Source organism: Danio rerio, chromosome 10 (genome assembly GCF_049306965.1).
Source record: "Danio rerio strain Tuebingen ecotype United States chromosome 10, GRCz12tu, whole genome shotgun sequence".
NCBI classification, from domain to species: Eukaryota; Metazoa; Chordata; class Actinopteri; order Cypriniformes; family Danionidae; genus Danio; species Danio rerio.
This window is the reverse complement of record NC_133185.1, coordinates 37,827,501-37,854,595: the sequence shown is the minus strand read 5'-3', so window position 1 is coordinate 37,854,595 and position 27,095 is coordinate 37,827,501. Positions and strand designations below refer to the sequence as shown.

The following is a 27,095-nucleotide window of genomic DNA, read 5'->3' as shown; positions in this document are numbered from 1 at the left end:
CGGCTACCAAACATGCATTCGATTGGTGGATACGGTCTCCCATGGTGACTGACACGGTCTCCCATGGTGACTGGCATTGACATATAGGCGCTATTCGCTGCTTGCTGCTAGTCCATAAACAAGCAGTCCGATGTTGAAACACCCGGTTTAAAAACACTAAACCAGTAGCGTTTGATGCAGACATCTGCAGTGACTGGTTCGAGGGTGACATTAAAAGGTAAATGCGTGTTTATAGATTTGATGATTTTTCTGCTTGGTGAGTTTGGACCAGCTAGCTTGCTAAAATGCTAACCTGCGCTACCTCACCTGCTTGTATGCACCGTTTTTGTTTTATTATAACCGCTTATAATTCATTTCTTTTCCTCTATGCATTTGGTATTAGACGATGAGCTGGCACGAGCAAATTTGTCTTAATAAATATGCTGAAATATGATGCCTTCATGCATGTTTAATCAATAACGGGCTTGTTTTGAGACGAACTGCTCGTTATGTTGCACGTGTGTGTTATTTAAACGTATATAAGTGAATCCATTCATATGAAAGCGTGTATATGGTGATTGTGTGCTTTATAAAGTCATGCAGGCCTCTAGTTGGTGTTGACAGATGTATCCTGCAGCAGTTCATTCAATATATATTTATTTGATCGTGTGATTTGGTCATATAGAGTCATATATATATATATATATATATATATATATATATATATATATATATATATATATATATATATAGTAAAGTTTGTAAAGATTATTACTATATTCTGTCACTAATCACGTCAAAGCCTGCATTATCAAACTTATTGATTACAATCTGCTGTGTTGTATTCTCCATGAATGAAATATGAGTATCTGAATGTTTCTTGCTGTCTGTTTTTACTGCAGTGAAGGCACCAAGATTCTCCCATCAGGTTTATTTAGCTGTTTATTGGTCAACCCTTTCATATGAAAGCGTGTATATGGTGATTGTGTGCTTTATAAAGTCATGCAGGCCTTTAGTTGGTGTTGACAGATGTATCCTGCAGCAGTTCATTTAATATATATTTCTTTGATTGTATGATTCATAGAGTCATATATAGTGAAGCTTATACAGATTAATTCTATATTCTGTCACTAATCATTTTAAACTCTGCATTGTGAAACTTATTGATGGCAATCTGCTGTGTTGTATTCTTCATGAATGAAATATGAGCATCTGAATGTTTTCTGCTGTCTGTTTTTACTGCAGTGAAGGCACCAGGATTCTCCCATCAGGTTTATTTGGCTGTTTGGAAGTAAACCTGGCTGAGATGGATGAGCAGAGTGTTGAGGTGTGTTTACGGTGTTCTGTGTGTGTTTTATATAAACAGACATCAAGGTGCTTTTGGTTTGGAGGATTGTGTTTAACCCAAACATGAAATGTCTACTATTTATTTCTTATTCCATGGAACACAAACGTTGAAATTATGTGGAATATCAAGTTCAGCTTTTGCTTTTGCACTGTGTAAAGAAGATTGTAGACTTAGTGAAAATCTGCTAATTATTGTAAATATGGAGAAACGATTTTAAACAGTTTTTCACCATTTTTAAAATCTACTTTGAAGTATTTTTGTAATTAGAGACAATAAAACAGATTTGTGCTTCAAAACTACCCATTTCCCTTTATTTATATATATATATATATATATATATATATATATATATATATATATATATATATATATATATAATAAAATATATATTTTTTGTTTTTGCAAAAGTCAGCAAATATGTGACATCAATAAATTGTACCAATATAGATGCAAATAAAATGTAGTTCTTTGAATTGGTCTATCATTGATTTTGTGTTTTTCTTAATTTTATCATGGTATTGATAGAGAGGTTTTTTTATATCTACTATCATTTTTTGATTGAATGCTCATTGGCAGTATGTAAATACACATCTGATATCTTCCTCTGCCATTTATGTTTACTTAGTTAAGACATAACAGACTTCCTCAAGCTTCTTCTTAACTACATGCTAAAAAGAAATTATTTTAACATATGAAGGTCAGCAGCATATTCTGACACTTGAATCTTGAAATTGACAAAACGTCATCAATTGTAAACCCAAGCTGTGCCAAGCTGCTCAAAACACCAGATATGAGCCAAGTATAGATTATGAATGAGTGTCACTGACATAGTGCACATATATAAGTATTGTATTGGAATGTTCAGGTAAGTCAGTGGAATAAAGAGAATAAATGCTAGTCCAGTTCAAAAACTTAATTAATTTTTGTTTATGTAAAGCACTTTGAATTACCATTGTGTATGAAATGTGCTATATAAATAACCTAGCTTTGCCTTGCCTTAATGAACAGGGAAACAAGAAGTTAAACACAGTATATGATGTATTTTAATCCAAAAAATACACTTTCTGACTCTGATAACACTAGTTTTATTTTTTTGACTGATCTTTGTTTTCATAGTTTTTGCAGTAGGTGAACTGTTAAATGAGTGAACTTGAGATGAGTATGCAGTGCATCCGGAAAGTATTCATAGCGCTTCACTTTTTCCACATTTTTTAATTTACAGTCTTATTCCAAAATGGATTAAGTAATTTTTTTCCTCAATTCTACACACGATACCCCATTATAACAATGTGAAAAAATATTTTTTGTAATTGTTGCAAATTAAAAAAAAAACAAACTAACAAAAAAAAAAAAAACGGACAAATCACATGTAAATAAGTATTCACAGCTTTTCCCAATACTTTGTTGATGCACCTTTGGCAGCAATTACAGCCTCAAGTCTTTTTGAATATGATGCCACTATTTAGCACACCTGTCTTTGGGAATTTTTGTCCATTCCTCTTTGCAGTTCCTCTCAAGCTCTATCAGTTTGTACGGTGTACAGCCATTTTCAGATCTCTCCAGAGATGTTTTAAAAGGATTTAGGTCTGGGCTCTGGCTGGGCCACTCAAGGACATTCACCGAGTTGTTATAAAGCCACTCCATTGATATTTTGGCTGTGTGCTTTGGGTCATTGTCCTGCTGGAAGATGAACTGTCGCCCCAGTCTAAGGTCGAGAGCTCTCTGAAGTAGGTCACTCAGGTCATTCTGAAGCAGGTTTCATTCAGGATATCTCTGTACATTGCTGAACTCATCTTTTCCTCTATCCTGACTATACTTCCAGTTCCTGCTGCTGAAAAACATCCCCACAGCATGATGCTGCCACCATCATGCTTCAATTGCTGGCGTTCACTGCAAAGTTTAATTTTAGTCTCATCAGACCAGAGAATTTTGTTTCTTATGCTCTGAGAGTCCTTCAGATACCTTTTGGCCTTGTCGCTTCCATCTGGCCACTCTATCATAGAGGCCTGATTGGTGGATTGCTGCACAGATGGTTGTCCTTCTGTAAGGTTCTTCTCTCTCCACAGAAGAACGCTGGAGCTCAGACAGAGTGGCCATCAGGTTATTGATCACCTCCCTGACTAAGACCCTTCTACCCGATCACTCTGCTTCGATGGCCAGCCAGCTATAGGAAGAGTCCTTGTGGTTCAAACATCTTCCACTTACGAATGATGGAGGCCACTGAGCTCATTGGAACTTTCATAGCAGCAGAAATTTTTCGGTAACTTTCCACAGCCTTGTGCCTCGAGACACTCCTGTGTCAGAGGTCTACAGACAATTTTTTTGTCTTCATGCTTGGATTGTGCTTTGACATGCACTGTCAACCCTTTGACCTTATTTATACAGGTGTATGCCTTTTCAAATTTACCACAGGTGAACTGCAATTGAGCTCTGAATCATCTCAAGAAGCAAAATTTACCTGAGCTCAATTTAGAGCTTCACAACAAAGGCTGTGAATACTTATGTACATCTGTTTTTCCGCTTTTTCATTTTTAATAAATTTACAACAATTTAAAAATCTGGGGTATTATGGTGTATTGTGTATAGAATTTGAGAAAATAAATGAATAAAATATATTTTAAAATACGGCTGTAACATAAAAAATGTGGAAAAACTGAAGCGCTATGAAAATTTTTTGGATGCACTGTTTGCAGTCTGCTAATTTATACATTTTTTATGACATGAATTTTTATTAGTATCTTATTAAATTATTAAATGTTTTATTATTGTCTAATAAAATAGGCTTTTTTAAATGATCTGTTTCAACACCACTTTTGCAAATAAAATAACGAGATTCATTAACTAAAGAAAGCAAAATACACAATTGTGTTAATAATAACAGAATTTAAATGTTTCTGTTCCTTTCGGAAAAAAAGACTACTTTCATTACACTTATTGCATATTGTTAGCCGCACACTGATTAAGTTGTGTTCATGTGTCTGCTAACAAGAAGCTTGTTATGAAAGGCAGAAGTTTGACTGAAATGTCTTTTGGCTTGTGTCTGTCTTCAGAGCATAGCGGAGGTCTTCCGCTGCTTCATTTGCATGGAGAAGCTGCGTGATGCCCGTCTCTGCCCTCACTGCTCCAAACTGTGCTGTTTCAGCTGCATACGGGTGAACAAACACACACACGCTCATTAACAACAACACGATGATCATTATGAATACAGCCTCAGAGTGTACTAGAGGCCTGTCTAATTAAACAACACTCTCTTTGCTCTATTTATTGCACCAGCTCAATAGGACTTTAGAGAACTAGTCTATTTTTTTTAGAAACATGATTATTTAAAAGTCAAATCACAAGATTTGATTTCAGCTGTTTCTGACCAAAACTCTAGGTAATGAGTGGGCTGCGAATTATACATTGATGATCAAGGGGGTAAACTTTTTAAACTGGTAATCTGTTTAATACATGCTTCAGTGAATCAAATAATTATTAGCAAGTATTTATTTAAATTAATTATTATTATTTTATTTAATAATGCGTGTTTAACTGTTATTTATGGGATATTTAGTGTGTTCTGATATACAGTAACCACAGATTAGCTATTTCAGAGGTTAGTGTGGGTCAAACTATACAAACTATGTGTCAAATTGTACTTTACTTTTAGGCCATATGTAGATACAAACACATAGTTTACTAGAGAAATGTCTTGTGAACACTTACAATAGCCCCTTTCACACATACAGTCTTTTCTAGAAAATTGCTGGCAATTTTCCGGAAAGGTCTATATGTGTGAACAGGCCTTTTTTGAAAATACTGGTAAATTCGTTCTGGCTATTTTCCGGAAAGAAAAGTTGTAACATTACCGGTAATTTGCTGGAATTCTGCGCTGTGTGAACCCTGAAGGAAGATTGCCAGAAAGAGCGCGTTCTAGACGTGAGACGTCTACTCCATCCAATCAGAACACTCCGATGCATTCACATCTGTGCTGTTTATGAAAATAACAGCCCTTGAATATTTTTCCAGACACATTTAGCAGCTAGATTTTAGTCAAATAATGTTTCTATCTTCCTTCTGAATGCCAACTGTGTAAATTATTATCGATAAGATACTTATAATAAGCCGTTCTTTGTTTACCTTCAAGATCTTTCCTTCATTTGCTTGATGCGTCACATGTGCACATGAAGCAGCCGGTGAGCACCATCACAAAAACATATTATGTTCATTTTGACATGCGAAAGTGTTCCTCCATATGTTTTCATTTAAGTTGTTCACAATACTTATGCATCCAAAGAGTTTGTAATGTAGTCAAATGTTTACAAATACAAGCGCAGCCGTTTAGAGGCCATTTCTGGATAATGATCTCAGAGTTTACCAGTATTTTGGAAGGGATGTGAACGGTCTTTTCTGGAAAAATTCCATAACGTCCTTGACTGTGTGAACAGCACTTTTTTTGATTTATGGTAAAGTCGTTTCGGAAATTTTCTGGACATTTACCGGTATCACTGTGTGAGGGCTTATGTCCATCATGCTCTAAATCTGCCAGTTTTAATATATTGAATGATTCTCACTTAGACTAATTGGCATAATTGGATATGAACCTAATTTAATGGTATGAACCATTATAAGGGTGGTCAAATGTATATTTATATTATTTTATTAATATTCTTAAAGATACAGATAACTTATTTTAAATATTATTTAAGATGCAGATCAGAGAAAACTATTTCTCACACTATTGCTGACCCCCCATACATCTGGTTTTGATATCCTTCCCTGTAATTTGCACCCTGATATTGAACAGTTTTTGAATGGGTTTTTAGTGAATGCTGGAAAAAATGCTATTATTGAGACTCTTAAAGGGGAACTATCATGCCCCTTTATACAAGATGTAAAAAACAATTCTGATGCCTCTAAAGTGTATAAGTGAAGTTTTAGCTAAATAATACTCCACACTAATGTTTTTTTTAACTATTTGCAACGGCGCCAATTAGGCTTTGATCCTAATTATGCCATTTAGGCGACTGTCGCTTTAAATTCAAGTGAGATTGTACTCTTTTCAAAAGAGGGCAGAGTAGGCATGGGCCGGTATATGATTCTGATGTTATGAGAACCTTGGGTAAAAGTATTACGGTATTGTGCTCACTGCTCTACAATATATATTTTTTAAATGTTTGGGTTAAAAATAATAGATTTTTTTCCCCTTTGAAAACAATATATTCTATTTTTTTTTAAATATTTCTGCATTTTTTGGAGCAATAAACATGTCTGGCTATATAATTCAAATGAATCATTGACTCCTGCTGTCTTCATTAGTTTCAAAAACAGATTTCTTTACAATTTAAAACGGCATCTTTGGATATTTTTTTTCTGCTGGAGATACTATAAAGGTACTATATAGGTATTAAAAGCTTGACCTTTCCAAACCACCTTATACCTTAAAAACAGTTATCATCCCATGCCTAGGGCAGAGCTATAAATGCCTATGTGTCAGCATGGTGGTCGATATAAAAACAAGACTAATGTCACTAATGGGCAGAGCACTTCCCCTCTGATGACACGAATAAGGGGAGCACGTCAGTCAAAGTGTTTCTAGTGTTTTTAATCAGGTCTGCTTATAAAAAATAAAATTATTACATTTTTACCATTAGAAACTGCTTATTTTCATTGACTCTTGCCACACAACGCTGTTTAAACTCCTTATAAAAGTGATTTTTGCATAAAATGTCCCCTTTAAAATATATTTTAATAATTGACTTTCCATTGATTCAGAGGATTAGCTAAGCTTGCATTTATAAATGAGCACATTTCTGTTTGTCTTCCTGGCAGCGATGGCTGACAGAGCAGAGAGCCCAGTGTCCCCACTGTCGGTAAGTTCTACTAATGATGCTTTGACTGTCATTGGAATAAATCTGGAGATTTAAGAATTGATTTTGCCATTGCGTTAATAATTGACATCACTTCAGGGAAGAATTTAGTTACAGTAAAGATACTCACAAAAAACTTTAGAAAACTGGATCAGAGCCACCTCATATTTGGCAACCAGAAACATGCTTACAAAAATTGGCAGAGCAGTTGGAAGTGTGTGCAAAACACTTCTCTGTAATTAAAGCTCAAACACAATGGTGGAACAGATTTATCCCTGATCCCATATTCGCTTTTGGTTGATCTAAAAATGAAATCCTCTTCCAACAGTGTCTTTGCTCTAGTTAAAAATTGACAATAGCTGAATTGATAAATATGTATGCTAATAACACTTGTAAATGTTGAATTCAGAGCTCCGCTACAGCTCAGGGAACTGGTCAACTGTCGCTGGGCAGAGGAAGTGACTCAACAGCTGGACACACTGCAGCTCTGCAACCTCACAAAACATGAGGAGAACGACAAAGACAAGTGAGCCATGCACTACATCACGCTGTATAGTAATGCTGCAACAGGGGTAAAGCTCTACTAATTTGCATAAAACAGGTCGTGTCGTGTCTAGTTTTTACAGTAAAGTGACCTTTTATGTTAATGTCAATATATGGGTGAAATAATGTTCCATACTCTAACACATATATTCATGTAAAAATGAAGCTATTAATTCTTACACTTGCTTATTTATTGAAAAATATTAAATAAAATGTGATTAATACAAAAGTTTACATAATATATTTTTAATATATAGAAATGTTATTTTATTTTGTGCTTAACCAATATGTTTGTTTTTAGTAGTTTGCATTAGGGCTGTCAAAATGAATCGTTTTTTTTTGCTGGATCGCGATGCAGACGTGGAAAATTCGATATTGGTACAGTAATAATCATAACTGGTTATTAGGTACTGATGTCATTTATCTCATATGTGCCATGCTGCCGTAGGTTACTTGGCGAGGGAGGCGAGTGCGAGTATTTATGACGATCCAACTACATAAAAACTGTGCACAATTTCACTGCGTGTGTGTTTGCTGGAAAGTCTTTCACTGACAAACCTAATGCATTACACAGAATATACAAAACCTTTTTGGATTTTTAGGATAACCGTTTTATTAGTGGCCAATAAGTGTCCACATAATTCTGACAGTCTGTGCTTTTCCTCTCACCTCGTTCATTCTTTCATCCTTACAGGTGTGAGAACCATCATGAGAAGCTGAGTGTGTTCTGCTGGACTTGTAAGAAGTGCATCTGTCACCAGTGCGCGCTGTGGGGAGGCATGGTACGCACTTCTGTCCTAGTCAGGCTGACGAATTGCGTGTTTGGTGTCATTTCCTCTTCAGATCCAAATGTGTTAAGATGAAGCATGACTGGTCACACATAGATGTCAATTATCAATGAATAATACTGGTGCTAATGTGAGCTGTTTAACGAAGAGATTTTTTAGCACATTTTTAAACATCAGTTATTAGAAATGAGTTATTAAAACTATTAATTATTTTATCATACATAATATTTAACAAATTTTTTTTTAAAGTACTGGTATTCAGCTTAAAATGCGATTTAAAGGCTTAACTTGTGTAGGCAAGTTAGGATAATTAGGCAAATTATTGTATAATGATGTTTTGTTCTGTAGACAATCGGGGAAAAAAATATTGTTTAAGAGGGCTAATAATATAGACCTTAAAATGAGTTTTAAAACATTAAAAACTGCTTTTATTCTAGCCAAAATTAAACAAATGAAACTTTCTATAGAAGAAAGAAATATTATACGAAATACTGTGGAAAAATTTCTTGCTAATAATTTTGACTTTAACTATATGTAATACATTAATTTCAGTTGCATCAGGCATGAACTTGCTTATATTCTCTCCCCAGCATGGCGGTCATACGTTCAAACCCCTGGCTGAGATCTATGAGCAGCATGTGACGAAGGTGAACGAGGAGGTGGCCAAGCTGCGGCACCGGCTAATGGAGCTCATTAGTCTAGTTCAAGAAGTGGTAAGCAGCATTGCTTCTCCTTTACGCCCACTCCCAGCCATTTAGACAAGTTCTGAATTGACCGTTCTTAATGGATGCTACTAGTTTATCAGCAACAAATCCTTTTTAGACGTGACTGTTAATGACAAATCAAATGTTATCTAATTACACGTATTCCTGGTTTGATAAGTGCTTTTGAAGGCGGTTTACATAATGTAGCATAACTCCAGGACGCCAAGGAACCCACACAAACCCATCAGTTACTGTTTATAGCTCACTTTTCAATCCTTAGTCGGGTGTATGTCCAATAGAGGGCGCCAAAGCACGTAACAAATTTGCATGACTGGTTTTTCCTCTATATTAATATTGCTCTGCATGAACAAAAACAGGAAACAACTTCCTAGAAAATACACTTTGTCGAATGTCTAGTTAATGTTTTAATTACCAGAAGTTGTTTAAGTTTTAAGGTTCACTAATATTTCATTTCTTTTGAAAGAAACTTCTACAGTGCTGTATTTGTTTGATTAATTTATAAAGGACCATATGCACAGCTAGTATTTTTTTAGCCGATGCTAAACGTCCGGTGAAAGCTTAATAGGACTATTTTAAATGTCATAGGGTTCCTATTACAGCATCGATGCTATAATGGAATTAAAATACATTCAGTTAAGTGAAGTTTCATAAGCTAATTTCTAGAGGAGCATGTGATATAATTGACTGCAGCTGGTCTTTAATCTACAATGAATAGTTATCCAATCACATTCATCCAAACTCTCTATAAGTAGCCTACAAAAAAATTACTTCCTTATCTTCATTTTCCAAAGAACCCCCCCATCCATCTCTTTGTACTCCCCTTACATGCTCAATTGACCAGGCGGGAGCCCTGGGCTCAATTATCTCCGAGCTCAGAGTTCTCTCACGGGACAGCATGCCAAACCTATTAACGTTTGTCAAACAATATCTAATTGTGAACTCTTGAAATAGACATAAGCATTCATTTAGTTGTTCGTCGTAAAACGAGATGAAAGACTGCTAGTGCTGTCAGGAACATCAGCCGAGCGCAGAAACTCCAGTGAAAATACTAAATGAGTGTAAAATAAACTCTTATTTTAAAGAAATATAGTGTGGGGAGTGATTTAATGTAGTACTTCTAGTCTGGTCTGAGACCCACTTTATAACCTATTTATTTTATCAGGCAGTGAAAATCCCTGACTTTTTAAAGTGATCAGACCTTAAACGTGGCAATTTTATAACTAAAAGACTGGTCTCGAGTGGTTAAAAGTTTCTCTCAAGCTGTCTTCCCGATTATCTGAAAATTATATACTGTGTAGACCATTTCAGTCTGGTGATGTAATTGGCCCATGAACATTTTCTGTTTGTTGACAATTTTTTTCATAACTGTAAAAAAAAAAGGAGTTTAATCATAACTCGATGTTAAAACAGTTATTATAACATTGTCAATATGTGGACCTTTATGGATTCTAGGATACTATGGAAATGAAAAATGTAAAATGGGGAAAATACGTAAGGACCATTGTCATTGTTTACATCTCTTAAAATGGTCTATTTCTTCGGTTTATTAGAGGAAGATGGTAATTTTCAATATGTATTGAACAATATTCTAATTTTGGAGAAATTTTATATTCATAAATAGAAGTGCCTTAAAACAAAACTGCTGTTTCAGGTTTTCCAAAAGGAATTTTGGTTATACTGTAAATCTTAACGTTGGTAAAATCAAAATTAGGAAGGAGACTTGAGTTTTAATTAATTCCATTAAAATAAGACCCGGTAGCGTAATTATTATTTTTTTAGGTTGTGTTTGTCTATTCTAGGTTTTAATATTTTATTTATTTTTATTAAAATATTATTGATTTGATTATAATCTGTGCTCTGTTCTGTCAATGTAGATGAAAGTTGTTTGAATTTTGCCTTGTTGTATTTGTTATAGTGCAATAATAAAAAATAAGCTAAAATTATAATATTGCGGAAATATTCTTATACTTATTATTCGAGTATGTTTGAAAGAGTATTCTTGTGATGCAAAGCTGATTTTTCATTATTACTTCAATCATAAATGTCACCTAATCCTTTGGAAATAATTCTAAATGTGACTTTTCTTAACATAAAAATTTCTAATTATAAATATTTAGCTGCTTTTCGTCAAAATTCTTTGATGAATAGAAAATATATTTTAAAAAAGCATCTGATTCATTCATACAATCAGAATTTTCTATATAAATACTGTTTATACAGCAAAGTTTGTTTGGTTTTTGACGAAAACACACACACACACACACACACACACACACACACTGACTCCAAACATTTAAGTGTTTTCACACAATTTGACCATTTTAACATCCGTTCTGCCTAAATTTAAAAGTAATGTGTTTTTTTCCTTTTTTTTCCAGGAGAAGAACGTTGAGGCAGTACGAGGGGCGAAGGATGAGAGAGTGAGGGAGATACGGAATGCTGTGGAAATGATGATCGCTCGGCTTGATAATCAGCTTAAGAATAAACTCATCACACTCATGGGTGCAAACATGCTTTTTGTTCAATCGGACAAAACTTTTCAAAGTATCTTTTAAAGTGTTTCTGGTCTAATGCAGTGTTGCTGCATCCACAGGACAGAAGACCTCTCTGACACAGGAAACAGAACTGCTGGAGTCTCTGCTGCAGGAAGTGGAGCATCAGGTCTGTGTGCTTGTGTATCAGTAAAATGGCGACTTTAGACCACAGATCAAAATGAAAAGATGGAAATAATATTCATATTTGTTGCTATGACATGCCAAAAAAAAAAAAGCGGTGGTTTACAAAGTATTCTTGGCAGTTCAACAAAAACCCTTTATTTTGTGGGGAAACACGGTGATCAAGTTAGAGAATAGGGCTGATGGTTAATTATAATTGTGATAATTTGATCATCCAGTGTCTGTTTTATTAATTTGATGAATCCTTTATTGTGAAAGATGCAATTCATCGCCTTGAATGAGGTTCTGTCTGCGTTCTGAATGATTTTGAGATATTGAGCTTCAAAGATTTGGCGTTCCATATAGCAAACAACATTTCATGTAACAGTTCTCTGTCATGCATTAACATGACAGAGACCCTAAATGTACTCTAAATGTAAATGAGCAGAATTCTCTTAAATTTGCAAATTGGGGTAAAAAACAGGTAAATACAGATAGAACCTTCTAATTCTAAAAAGTCATTTTCTGCTTGAAAATATAAGGTTCTGTCTGGCAGATCACTAATTCAAGCGTTACAAGAAATACACTCAGTCTGCTTATTAATTTAATTTAAAAAATGGTTTTTAACAATATGTTGATGTTTGAGAGTTAGATTTTTGCTTTCTATAACATTTGTTTAATGTTTTAGGATGAACATTTTTTTTCTTGTTCGAATTAAGCATACAAGGCTGTGCCAAATATTTTATCCAGTGCAGATGTTAATTTAATGTAATTAATATGGTCATATTTATTGTTGTAATTAAGACCCCATGAATTAAATGAATTATTTCCCGTCAAGGCTTCATATCAAATTAAAAGACTTTAAAAGAAAACAGACAATGAGCAAAGGAATGTTTCACTGACTATAAATACACACAAATAAAAATATTTCACATTTAATTTATTTCCTTTTTTTATTTTACATTATTCACAGAAGTTTTTATGAAAACATAACACCCCATAGGGTACACCATGTAAATATGTAAAAAAAATTATCTCTGTGTTATTAATATATTACAATTTTTAACAATGGAGCAGTCCGGTGGAATGACAGAGAGCTGATCCTAATTGGTCCTCATGCGTGCTTTCAAAATGCTGATTGGCTCACAGTAAGAACATCATAGAGCGAAGCTAGAGTTCGACTTTGCAGATAAAACTTTTTTAATAATTATATTTTTTAAATAAATCTAAAAATGTAAACAACTCCTAAAAAAAATCGCATAATGTAAATAAGTTGTCATTTAATAAGAATATGTGAATAACTCTGATGAGAAACTGAAGTATGAGGTGATGTTTTAGGGGTCTCTATTTAGGGATGTACAATTTGGGGAAATTATCTAAATGTGTTTTTTTTTTTTGACTATATTGTGAATTTTGATTTACGATTTAATTTTATAGTCAAGCTTCAGCTCCATAATCTTTAAGTAGTTTCAACAATTCTGTTACAGTTCTGAAAAATGACCTCTTTTTGTTTGGTGTCTGTGACTTTGAAACCAAAATAATCCCATATTACCAATGCTGTTATTCTTTAATATTAATTCATCTATTAATGCTTCCGTAGCGGCAAACACCACAATCCCCCACAATCAGAGCTTTCCTTCTTGTTTGACTTTTTTTTTATTGTTGGCGTAGTTCGGTTGCGCAATTCTGCTTGGGCAGAACAAAAGTGTGCTCACTCAATTGGCTAGTAAGACTATCACATGCAGACAGCAGTCACGCATTTGTTCTGGATGGAGGAAATTAAATAATATATATATATTGCAGTCTCTTGCGCAGTGGTCACCAAACTTGTTTCTGGAGGGCCGGTGTTCTGCAGATTTTAGCTCCAACCCTAATCAAACAAACCTGAACAAGCTAATCAAAGACCTACTAGGTATGCTTGAAACCCCCGGGCAGGTGTGTGAGGCATGTTGGAACTAAACCCTGCAGGGACACCGGCCTCCAGGACCAAGATTTGTGACCTCTGCTCTTGCAAAATTAACTAATCACAATGTTTCAAATTGCGATTCGATTTCGATTAATCGCACAGCCTTAGATCCATTTAGGCGGAAGTGACAAACTACAAGATTTACATGTTTATATCAGTTTTATATCTTCTAAACATGAAGTTTGTCACTGTTTTGGAGCACACTAGTTAACTGAGTTAATTCAGACTAGATGGAGATGCCGAAAACTGTTATTTTCTTCCTGTTAGTACAGCTTCAACTAAAATCAAATTTCAACCTGAAAATAATCTCAAACCTAATTTTGGATTTTTTTCTATTTCATTTCTGACGCTTGTTGATTTGTGACGCGAGTGTGTTATCACCCCACAGTTGCGTTCATGCAGTAAGAGTGAACTGATCTCGAAGAGTCCAGAGATCCTGCTCATGTTTCAGCAGGTACACAGGAAACCAATGCAGTCGTTCGTCACCACTCCTGTCCCGCCAGACTTTACCAGGTACACACACATAGACACCGTACCTGCTATTCTCCAACATTATGCAGTAACAAGACCTCAGTAAACTTGAACTTTTGCACTCTCCGTGGCAGACTGTGAGCGATGAATAAACATGCACACCTGTAAAAACTCTCTAGGCTAAGTCAAGTTAACCTTTTTGAATGGAGTTTCCCCATTTTGATCTGCAAGATGAATTGCAGCCAGTTTAATCTCTTATTTCTTCTCAGTGAGCTGGTCCCTGCGTATGACTCCAGCACTTTTGTTTTGGCAAACTTCAGGTAGCGTCTCTCCATTTGTCCTTCTTATTAATTTATTTCATAAATGGTGCATTAGTTCTCTTGCGTGACTGGAATTGTTTCTTTCTCGTTGCTTTAAGTACTCTGCGGCAGAGAGCTGACCCTGTTTACAGCCCCCCACTACAGATATCAGGCCTGTGCTGGAGGTTGAAGGTTTATCCAGTAAGTATGACATCCACAACTATGTCTGCTGTAGGACCAAAAGTCAAATCTTGAAGATTATAATTTTTTTGTTTTGTGTTTTTTTTGTTTTGTTTTGTTTGTTGTGTATTGTTTTTGTTTTGTGTCGTTTTGTGTATTTTGGTATTGTTTTTTTTTTTTTTTTTTTTTTTTTGTGTTGTATTTATTTATTTATTTTTTTGTGGTTTTGTTTTGTGTTGTTGATGTTTTGTTTTGTGTGTCTTGTTTTTTGTTTTGGTCTTGTTCTGTGTATTGTTGTTGTGTTTTTTGTTTTGGTGTTTTGTTGCATTGCTTGATTTATGTTGTTGTTGTTTTTTGTGTGTTGTGCTTTGTTTAGGGTGTGTTGTTTTTTGTTTTGGTCTTGTTCTGTGTTGTTGTGTTTTTTGTTTTGGTGTTGTTGCATTATTTGATTTGTGTTTTTGTTTTGTGTGTGTGTGTTTTTTTTTTTGTGCTTGCTTTTTCTGTTTTGTTTTGTCTGGGGTTTTTTTTGTTGCGTTTTATTTGTTGTATTTTAATTCTGTTTATTTTTTTTTATTTTGTAAACATGCACTGGACATGCCTGATTTGCATCTTGCGTCTTTTACATTGCATGGTTCACAATATTAAAATAAGATTCTCTTTTTAAAGAAGTGCAGCTTCTTTATTACAAGCAACAAAACATTTATTCGGTGTGTGTCACCCTTTTGGATTAGCATTATGTTCATTTCAGTCCTTTGTAAAGATGCATCATGCACTCAAATAATTTTAAAGGGATAGTCGAGTGTTTTTTGTGTGTGATTGTGGTTACGGGGTGCAAAACAATCTGTACTCATGTTTCATTTGTATTTTTTTCACATCTTACCTTGACCTTTACCATATATATTGCTTCCTCCTAAAGCCCGCCCTCAACTGGTTCTTATTTGTCAGCTAACCTAATGTGTTATGATTTGTGGATGTTTTTTTTTGTTTTTTTTTGTAGTCCCCCAAACTTTACTCATTTAGGCTTTCCTAAGCTAACTCTGTAAAAGCCAATGTCTCTCTTTGCATTGAACTTTGAGCATTTTACATTCAAAGATGTTGTTCACACAGCAACATTACACTAAAACTGTTTAATATTAGCAAACGTCACAAATTAGTTATCATATATTTCAATTTAAATTACATTCAAATGAATTACTTAAGTGTACAAAATAGCCTGTTCTGAAATTTACTTATTTATTTTTACTCTTACTATGACGGTAATTTTACTCATCCTTCTCAAAGACTTTGATTTTGTCTTTTAGGATGGCAATGGTGTCGTTCGAGGAAACTATCTCTCTGTTTTTCTGGAGCTGTCAGCAGGACTTCCTGAGACTTCTAAGTAGGCCACACTAACTACTCTTACCCTCATCCTGCTGGGCGATGTCACAAATAACTCCTTTTTTCCTACCCGACTTGTCGTGTTCCCCAGATATGAATACAGGGTGGAGATGGTCCATCAGGCCTCCAGTGACCCCACCAAAAATATCATTCGAGAGTTTGCATCAGACTTCGAGGTGGGCGAGTGCTGGGGATATAACAGGTTCTTCAGGTTGGACCTTCTCGCCAGCGAGGGCTACTTGAATATGCAGACTGACACACTTGTTCTAAGGTAAGACCTTGGAGATTAAGTAATTTACTTTGTGTTAGGCCTGTGCTGCCAAAGTTGAAAACCAGGTAGTGTTTAGGAACATCTTGGATTGAGTGTGATAGAACTGAACTTTCATGCCTGAAGAAGTATTTTTTTTGTTAAAAGTATTTTTGTAAAGTACTTATTTTATTTAACCAAATGTCTTTAAACACTGCATTTATGAGCTATTGCTGCTACCCAGTGTGCATACTTTCTGTCCTAAATATTATTTAAAAATACAATTATTATGTCCCAAACTGTAATATGTTGAAAAGGTTTTTGGACAGTGTACCACTTCCGTTAGTAATTTGAAGTGTAGAGCCATCCGTACTCTAACTCAGGGGTTTTATACTTTTGTAACACATGCTGCCCCCCAAGTTTGTCCTATGTCACCTCAACAACACCCCCCCCCCCCAAATGTGGAAGTTTTTTATTTTTTATTTTTTTCCGTTCTACGTAAAGTTTCAAATAAAGCAACACTTTTCCACTAGTCCTTCATATTTGCGTCAAATACCCCAGTTTGTCATGGGGGCATGAATAAAATGTACATGAGTGAAACCCGAACTGCAGTTAAAGTTGAGAAGTTGAAGATGAAACATCCAAAATTACATGAGACTCTGCGGGAAACGTGGATAGCCTGGTGACGCAAGATTCAAAAAGCACTTTTGAATGTCTTATTCAGATTAAGGCAAATACCTTTTACTGATGTCCATGTAAATATAGTCAGTAGTCTTTAAAGTATGTGAAAGATTCAGATGGGCATCCTGTTGATTTGATTCAGAAGGGCACTTTTTAGTCAGACGGCCCACCGGTTTTCATTTATTTACTGTCATTAGTTTTAAAAAGCACACGCTCCATTTTATTTGTATATATATTTACTGGAACGCATAAAAATGTAAACAAACTACAAACATGGTGGATGCGCGAGACCAACCCTCCAGTAGGGAGGCTTCGGAAAAAAGTTGTTTGCATGACTATTAATTAATATCTAGCCTACTGGAAAATATTTAAATCACAATTTCCATTTTTTTAATCCATCTGCAACAACGATGTGAACTTATTTAAATGTATTTTTGGACATTAACTTTTGAATGTACAATTATCCAAAGACCTGAGGAGATTTCTCTGCAAAAAAGACTAGTGAATGGCAGATTATCCTGCTGCTGCTTCTCCAATATCGTAGGTAATTAAATATGAAAGAAATGTGGATGTGTTGAGATGATTGACAGGGGGCGCAACATATTGGTCAATTAATGAGGATGTATAATGTCCCAAAGTTTGCATACTGCATTGCGTTTTAGAAGGTATCGAATTAAGATGCAGCATATGTCGTCTTCTTTAAAAACAACAGTTAATAAATATGTCATCATGACTTGTGGCACTGTCGCTTTACAGCAAGATGGTCGCTGGTTTGAGCCCTAGATAGGCCAGTTGGCATTTCTGTGTGGAGTTTGCATGTTCTTGTGTTCGCGTGGGTTTCCTCCGGGTGCTCCGGTTTCCCCCACAAATCCGAAGACATACGGGATAGGTGTATTGAATCTAAATTGGCTGTAGTGTATGAGTGTGAATGTGAGAGTGAATGGGTTCCCAGAGATGGGTTGCAGCTGGAAGGGCATCCGCTGTGTAAAACATACTGGATAAGTTGGCAATTCATTCCGCTGTGGCGACCCCAGATGAATAAAGGGACTAAGCTGAAGGAAAATGAATAATGAGTTGTCTTTTTTTGCTGTATTGTTCATTTCTCATGCTCTGCTGCTGCTTCTGTTTTTAATGTTGCAGGTATCAAGTGCGATCGCCTACATTTTTTCAGAAGTGTAGAGATCAGTATTGGTATATAACTCAGCTGGAGTCCGCCCAGTCCAGCTACATTCAACAAATCAATAACTTAAAAGAGGTTAGTGTTATAGCTGACAATTTAGGCTTCCATTTAACCCTGTGTTATGTTAATTCTAAACCTGTTTTTTTACAGTATTATTAAGGACTGCTTAATATTATACAGACTCAAGTTCATTTGTGGTTAACCCTAATAGCATACTATTGAGACCTTTTTTTTTCCAGAGTGTCATGTTTTGATATGTTTCTGTTCAGAGGTTGGCCATAGAACTGTTCCGTCGGCAGAAGTCACGAAGCTCGTCTCCACCTGATCGGCGTCTCTGTCCCACGACATCCTCTGGCAGAGACTCTCGTCAGGGGAAGAGCTCCGTGCTGGAGGAGTGCAGTCAGGCGGCCTCAGTAGAGACAAAGGAAGATGAGGATGAGGAGAAAACCCAGCATGATGACTCTAATGTAAGGCCTGTGAAAGCAGCATGATGATGTTTATAGCTACCAGGATTGGAAACTGATTGGGACTTGTTGCAAAAATGCTTTTAAAAAAGGAAAAAAGCTTTAAAACAGTCAGTTTGTGACATTTAGTTAAAATTTTTCTAGTAATTTTTGTAAATGGCGCTATATAAATAAAAATTATTATTATTATTATTGTTATTATTATTATTATTAAATGTATAATTAACAAAGTTATTTTAAACCAGTTTAACAGATGGCCCACTGGCCCTCCCTCCATCCCGCAACTGATGTCTATATATAATGTGATTTGGCCCAACAAAACCACCTACTGTACATTTAAAGTACTGTACTATATATTTGGGTTACTTTTGGTTTCTCTGTGTACGGTCCGCACCCGGAGATTATGTCTGGGGCTGATTTAAACTTTTGAAATGGATGTCTGTAAGTGCTCTTCTTATTAAAGCACTATTTTTGTTAAATTTCAAATGGTGTTTTATTATAATCAGTTTTAAGCCGCCTGTATTTCGTTGTACAAACACTTCATGTTATGCTGGTGGTGTAAATATAATTATTTTGCTAATATTCAATTCGATTTGATTGCTAAATGTAATTTCTTGACATAAAAGGCAACAGTTTAATTAAAAAGCAACAAGCTAATTATAAAAGGTTCCATACTGAAAGTAAAAATGCCCCAGCAATCCAATTCAGGAGGTAAATGCCATCCCTTAATAAAAAAGGTAGTTTCTGACCCTGGTATAATAATAATATCAAATAAATAAACAAATAAATTTTAATAAAAGCTTAACTGTGCATTCACATCGAAGGCGGCGAGAGCGTCAAAGTTTTATCCAACCACCCTGTTGACAATGCTGTCTGCCTTCACAGCTCTGGCGGTGACAGTGTCGAAGTTCCCTACATAGATCTCGCAATTAAAGGAGCCGTTGCAGCATATCAGCAAATCACTTACATTCCTGCATAAATAATGTGCTTTCTAGCGTGAAAATGTTGCACGATTTTTATCAAATTCATTTAACAATGGAAGATTAATTTATTGCGTGTGGTGTGGCTTTGCTCCACTTATCCAATTAATGGACATCAGTAACTCGGTAGTAACTTTTTTTTAATGTATGTCCCTTGTTAGAAAACATCGTAAATAATTTGAAATCCAGCGACCACAATAATCAAACCCTTGGGAACAACTGTGGTTAAAACCAATGTTCACAGTGACTGTTCTCTCTAGACTCCTCTCAATGTGTGGACTTCTAAATTCTGATTGCTTAGCACCGAACCCTGTCAAAGCTCATTACCACAATGTTGACTTGATTTCAACTCTCCTCGACTTCCGGCTACTTTGACACTCTCACCGCATTCGGTGTGGACACACAGTAATATATAATAATAATATATATATATATAAAAAAAATAATAATAATAATAGTAATTATTATTATTATTATTATTGTTATTATTATAAAAGCCTTTTCTTGTTCCTCTGGAGAACTAAAAATTATTATTTTTTACTCTAAGATATTATCCATAATTTCCTCCATTATTTTGAACCTCAATGATTCACTTACATCATCATCATAACCTGACAGTAGGCTCTGCTTTTAAGCATATAACATTCAAATCCGATTACACTCACTGTGATCACTAAAGAAAACAAGCCTAGATGTGATTGTAATACCGGCAGCCCAACAGCCTCATTACTCTAATCATTTGTGTGCTCTGAGCAATTTTATGCGATCTGATGCACATAAATGAGTTTGATATGATGTTGTTGTAATGTTAGGAGTTGTCTGATGGCGATCTGGAGGTGGATTGTCTAACTGGAGATGAAGATGTCAATCCTCTGGATGGTAGCAGCACTTCTGGAAGCTCCACAGCCACCAGCAATACAGAGGAGAATGATATCGACGAGGAGACAATGTACGTACAAGATGTATAAGAACAGGCTTACTAGTTTAGTATAATCTTCTTAAAATCAGAGGCAAACAACTGAGTATTACAGCTAATTATATCAGGTAATTTAGAAGCATTTTGTAACCTTTTATTTTATTAAGGAGCTATGATTTCTTTTAGGCAGAATTACGTAATTACATGATTCTTAGGAGGGCTAAATTATGTAGTATAACCATAAAATCAATGCAATGTGATTTGCTGATTAGTAATATGCAGAATAATTAAATAACACTGGTGTATTAATAATAGTTACAATAATAATTGTAATATGGTTCTGTCTTTAAAATCTTTAAAATTGTTATGAGCCATATTTTAAAGGTGCCAGAGAATACACTGATACAATGTTTAACTCTTCTCTGATATATAACTAGAAGCTATGCTGAATCCGAATTCTGATATGGTATGATAGGTTTTGTTTTGACCATATTTGGAAGGATCAGAATATAAATCGGCAAAATCATACATCAGTTTCCCTGTTAAATGACAATCTTTTCAACTGAAGTGGTGGAGAGGTTTATTTTAGCTAGAAGGAGTGAGTGAGCTATATTTATTATACATTATATTTGAGCCATACACTGTAAAAAAAAAAAAAAAAAAAAAAAAAAAAAAGCTTTGTTCCAAACAATCGATTTGTTTTGGGACAACATGAAGGAATTAAGTTAACTTATTATTTGTTACCAATTTAAGTATATTAATCAAAATGATATATTTAAATAAAAAGTCAGGAACTGTGATTCAGTTTATTTTAAATTCAAGAATTCACACTTAATCTAATCCGAGATCTGATAGGTCTCGAGAGCTCCCCCTGGTAAAAGGAGGGAAAGGAGGAGATAGGGTAGAAGGGGGATTCTTCCAAAACAAAGATAAGGCAGTAAGGTGAAATCGGTCTATTTATTGTAAGCTTGGATCGATTTGATTGGATTATGCTGATTATGGTTTAGAGACCAGCCATGATCATTATTATCACATGCTCCTCTCGAAATTAGTTTTTAAACTTCACTAAGCAGTCTGAACAAACCTCAAACATATTTTTTTTTGGGTGTACGCTGTCAACATAACCTATTTTGCTTCTGATTTGTGTTTTTAACTAAATAAATGCTAAAATGTAATTATACTCGTCAAAAGGAGCCGATAAAGATGTATTTAGAGTGGTATTTTGTGGTTTTAATGAAATAAATGGAAACAGGCCCTGTCTTTGTTTTCTGTACGTTGCAAAGCCACACAAACAGATGTCAAATTGTGGTGCTGATGTGCGCTACACTAATTGAAAACTATGTTTACAGTTCTAAAAAGCTTAACCACCTTAAGAATTAAGTGATATGACACTTAAACACTTCAGCAGTTTACAAGTGTTTGTTGCCTCATTACATTAATTACATTAGGGGTGTAACTGATCACATGTGACCCGCGGATTAGGCTGATACATATTTATTTTATTTTATTTTTTTTTTACTCGTAGATTTATCCAAAATTTTTAACAATCGCAGAGAGATTGACACTTGCATCATTCAAATCACATGTATGAAAGCATTTAGGCTTTCCTGTAAAATATAAAGATGATGGAAGAAGTTGTGGTAGTTTATTCAGGATGTGCTGGGTTTCTTAGGTTATTAAAGGTGTTTTCTGTCACTACTTGTTTAGCCTGCATCAATGCATTCAGTGTAAGCTGCACTTTTAATCATTTTAAAGATCAGGATCTCAACACCCACGCAACATGCATTATAGATGATGGAGATTTGCTGATGTATATTAACCCTTTGAATCGCTGCGTTCGAATCGAGAGATTCAGTCTTTAGTCTGAGTTGGTTATGAAGTTACAAACAGCCAAACAACACAGAAGTATTGGGATAACAGTTTATAGTTAAGATATAACCAGTGATGTTTATGGTAAAGATTAAAATCATCATGATATGCATTTAACTTGCACTCAAAAATGAAAGTTGTAGGCAGCAAATTACATTATTTAACCAGTAGGTGGCGACAACCAGCCATCAAAAATATACCACTGAATAATTCTTCAAAAATGACACATCTAGCAATGAGTTTTATGAGTAAATAACTAAATCATTTCTTGAAAATGAGACTAAAAATAAATATGGGTTGTACAAATTTTAATGTTAGATTTATATGTTTACTGTTATCAGCAACAGTGTTGGTAACAGAATGTTTCACAGTACTGAATATTGAACAAATTTTTTTATTCAGCTGGTCAGTTCATTTTATTTTTAATAAAGTTACAGGTTATTTGTTTGTTAAAACCAAAAGTTTCTTGCAGTATTGTTTTTGTAAAGAATGGAAAGCAAATTACATTTGTGTCTCCCCCTTTTTGGTTGGTCTTTAAAATGGTCCGATCCGTGACTAAAAAAACATAATGTGATCCGAACTGTGAGATTTGTGATGTGTTACACCACTAATTACAATGTGTTACAACAAATTTCACAATATACACGTTAAACTAACAAAAGATACATTTAACACCTTGTGCCTCTTGATTGGCTCGTTTTTCACTTGGATTTTTCAGTCACAGAATTTATGAAAATGAGAAAACAATGAGGCTATGCCTAGGTATATTCAGATTTCCATTTTATGGCACCTTTAAGCTGTTACGGCTGTATGGCTCACAGAGTCGGGCTTTAAATTCAGAACTATTAATTTACAGTAATCATTTTACAGTGAAAGCCTAGCACTTGAAGGTCACAAGCTTTTATATGTTCACAAAGTACACATCTTTTCAAAGTGTCAAAATCGTGACCAGCTTTAATAGCTTTTTTTTTTCCTTCTCTTTTTCTTTTTTTCCCCTTAAAGCAACACACATCCTTTGCCTGCATCCTCACTGTGTTTTAAATACTAGTGTACTAACATTGCATAAGAGAACGTGCTTGGTATGCCAGAGGGGAACAGCTGTATCCTCCCCCTGGCTGGAAAACACAGTTTAATTAGAGCTGCTTCCACATTTTGTGACAGGCACTCTGTGTTTAACTAGAGAAGAGCGGTTCTTTCTGTCCTATCACGATCACTATTGGCAGCTTTGACTTGTGTAGGCTCAGTGAGAGCGCTTGTGTTTCTGTAGTGAGGTGTTGGAGTCAGAACCTCACATGTTTGCGCTCATGCTAACGGCTAACGCCCGCTCAAACGCTCTCGAAACGCACACACAGAACTAACCAGATGAGACGAATGAGTCATCAGAGCTTCTGCCTCCTGCTTACAAATGCTCACACACACACACACACACACACACACACACACACACACACATGCACTCTTGCTCTCGGGCCTACGCACACCTTTGACTTCGTTTGCTTGAGTGTTTTGTGTGCGCTCTTCATGTTGACTTTGTGAAGGTGCCCAATCCACAAATGATAGTAGCCCTGGGTCTCCTGGATAAATTAGGAGAGAGGGAATCATGGGGTGTTAGACACTGTTTATACCTGGTGTTGTGCATTTGCTGTGACCTTTTGAGATTGCATCTATGTGTTATATGGGTTTTAAAGTCTGTTAGCATTGCTTACTGTGTCGGTGGTCACCACATACTGACACTTTTTATTTATTAATCATTTAATTTATTATTAATTTAGCTTTCTAATGTTTATCTTAATGCTAACAAACAGAAGCCTTTAAATGTTTAACGGCATTTAAATGCTTAAAAGGTTGACTGCATGGTTATATTCATTTAAAGCTGCTCGAAACATTATTTATGATGCAAATAGTAGGGGTGTAACGATACACTCAGCTCACGATACGATGTGTATCACAATATAATGTTCACGATTCGATATGTATCACGATATTTTGAATAAAAATTGAAAATTAAACTGAAATGCAAATTTTACCAAGTAAACTATTTTTTATGTATTTCTTTTGTTTCAATTGGTTAAACTGAACCTTCTTTAAGAAAATAAATTAAACAGGCCTGTCTCTGGAAAATAAAACAATTTAAAAACTTTTTAAATATTATTGAAATTACAGAGACAAAATTAAGGAACAATTTAAGTAAAGGTGCAAAAAAATAAGCTTTCTATTCAATTGAATTTAACAGTAAGAGCTTAAGGCTTTGCTTGGTCACTTGCGTTTTTTGTGTGTGCAAAAAAAAATCCACATTTCCAGGTATTTAATTCATATTTAATTAAATTCATTTAGAGATATCTGTAATTACAATTGTGACTAGTCAAAACTCATTTAGAGATATCTGCAAGTATTTTTCAATGGAAGTCAATGGAGGAATATGACTAGTCATAATATATTTGCAGATATCTCCAATCTGATTTCGTACTAGTACAATTGTAATTGCATATATCTCTAATTGTCATTCTGACTAGTCGAATTATAATTATGACTAGTCAAAATATAATTAGAGATATCTCAAAATATATTTATGGATAGTCAGAACAAAGGTTTAAATGCTAAAACGGCTTGCCATACGCGCGCGTCTATCAAAGTCCGCCCTCTGTAGTAACAGCTCACGGTCAGCTCACGTCATGTGTGATTTTGCGGCGGGAACATTATATGAAGACAGAATGATATTTTAGGGTGAATTGTTCCTTATAAATACAGTATGTGACTCTTTCAACACCATTAGGAGGTATCCCTGTCACTGTGCAAAGTATGTAAATCACTGTGAAGACTTTAAAACTTAGGATGTTTGACCCAGTATGCGTGTCAAAAAGCCGACTAGTCTAAAGCAATGACTGTACAACCGAAATGTTGCCAGACGTCTGATTTTGAGAGGATGGGCCATCCTCTATTTCAGCTCCACTCATCTTGGTCTGCTAACATTACTGCTGCTGCAATCTGAACTCTGAATAAGAGAAAACGGACGTCATATCGTAATCAAATCGTCATAATGCCACGATGCATATTGTGACATTTTTGCATCGCAATAAATCGTACAACGATAAATCGTTACACCCCTGGCAAATAGCAATGATAATTATAACAATAATAGTATTATATTTTTATTACGGAGGAAAGAAGGAACTACTTTCTACCGCCATTTCCTTCACATCTACAGCTGACATTAGACCAGCAGAAACCGTTGCTACTTCACCAACGTCACTTTAGTGCTAGTTTTTAAATGATTCTCTAGCGTAATGTCTAAAGTGATGACAAAACAGGTGATTTTGCTGAACGGTCTGAAAGGCCATCAGTCTACAGAGATTTCCCAGTATTTCTCTTTCAATCTGGATTCACAATGTTAAAATGTGGGAATAAATATTCATATTTTTCTTGTATATATTTTCGTATATAAAGTAAAAATTCAAGAGAGAAAAAAAAAGTTTTTTAGCTTATTCAAATACGTTTTTTCAATCATCTTTCTTATGTTTATTGTATTAATCTTTTTTTTTTTCAGTTTATTTTTTTAACTTTGCTGTTTTGGAAATAGAAATAAAAATGCTGCTGCTACTTGCTGTGAATAATAAATTATTATCAAACAATAATTGCATGAATAACATCCACAAATGTAGACATTTTTTTATGGTGAGGCTAGTGCAGATACAACTAGCAGGGCAAGCAAACATTTGTTGGATGTATCTGAGCAGAGTCAAGGCTCTCTCGGCTTCTATAAATACTGTAGTGGATCAGCTCAAAGAACCGCTGGAGAGAACTGAGTCATCACACGCTTGAGCCTGAGACAATGGTGCATGTGTTACCCTTACACACTAACACTCACACACACACACACATACACCCACACATATACATATATTCAGCAGGAGGCTTGGAGCACAACACTATCAACACCCCCTGTGGAGCAGCTTATTTCAGACCATACCATTTCTCACTAATAACAGGGGAGACACGCAAATGAATCCTGCTCTATTTAAAGCATGTGGGTACATAATGGCTTGCCACGCCTCATTGAGCTCCACTGGGACCCAATTAATCATTCAAAACCTTTGCACACACATCAAATACATTCATTGTAGATTAGTTTAACTTGCTGCTAACATTCTACTAGGATTAGAGAAGTAACACACAAGCATGATTTGTTTGCATGCATTGCAGGTCTGGAGAGAATGACGTGGAGTACAGCAGGAATCTGGAGCTGGAGGAAGGAGAATTAGCTGATGATGTTGCCGGAGCTGCAGGTGAACGCGGAGTTTCTCCGTCCGTTGACACAAATGATGCTGTTTCTCTAATGAAGAGCGAGTGTCATGCATATGGCGTGCTGAAACACTTGGCTTTGAAGTGTCATCGACAGCGACACCCTGTTAATCAGTTGTAGTGATGTAACCGAGCCAAATTACCATATCAGCCTTTGAAGATTTACTGCAGAATCTGCGCTTTTAAACGCCGCTTGAGCTTCTGCTGAAAGGCTGTTAGTGGGCACTTAATTGAAAATGACCACTAATAATTCCCACAAACAAATTATTTATGGTACAAT

General features: G+C 35.2%; 1 protein-coding gene across 1 annotated transcript in view; it reads left to right on the top strand.

Moving 5' to 3' along the window:
• Positions 1 to 75: 75 nt before the first annotated feature.
• trim37 (tripartite motif containing 37) overlaps positions 76 to 27,095 on the top strand; it is a 41,217-nt gene continuing 14,197 nt past the window's right edge. The window contains exons 1-18 of the mRNA XM_009305495.5: positions 76 to 217; positions 1,225 to 1,306; positions 4,378 to 4,479; positions 7,139 to 7,179; positions 7,586 to 7,702; positions 8,414 to 8,501; positions 9,098 to 9,220; positions 11,611 to 11,734; positions 11,826 to 11,893; positions 14,241 to 14,365; positions 14,593 to 14,643; positions 14,742 to 14,823; positions 16,104 to 16,180; positions 16,271 to 16,450; positions 18,248 to 18,362; positions 18,557 to 18,754; positions 20,544 to 20,680; positions 26,717 to 26,799. Of these exons, the coding sequence (XP_009303770.2) occupies positions 1,286 to 1,306; positions 4,378 to 4,479; positions 7,139 to 7,179; positions 7,586 to 7,702; positions 8,414 to 8,501; positions 9,098 to 9,220; positions 11,611 to 11,734; positions 11,826 to 11,893; positions 14,241 to 14,365; positions 14,593 to 14,643; positions 14,742 to 14,823; positions 16,104 to 16,180; positions 16,271 to 16,450; positions 18,248 to 18,362; positions 18,557 to 18,754; positions 20,544 to 20,680; positions 26,717 to 26,799 (1,732 nt within the window). The 5' untranslated portion in view covers positions 76 to 217; positions 1,225 to 1,285. The remainder of the gene's footprint in view (positions 218 to 1,224; positions 1,307 to 4,377; positions 4,480 to 7,138; positions 7,180 to 7,585; positions 7,703 to 8,413; positions 8,502 to 9,097; positions 9,221 to 11,610; positions 11,735 to 11,825; positions 11,894 to 14,240; positions 14,366 to 14,592; positions 14,644 to 14,741; positions 14,824 to 16,103; positions 16,181 to 16,270; positions 16,451 to 18,247; positions 18,363 to 18,556; positions 18,755 to 20,543; positions 20,681 to 26,716; positions 26,800 to 27,095) is intronic.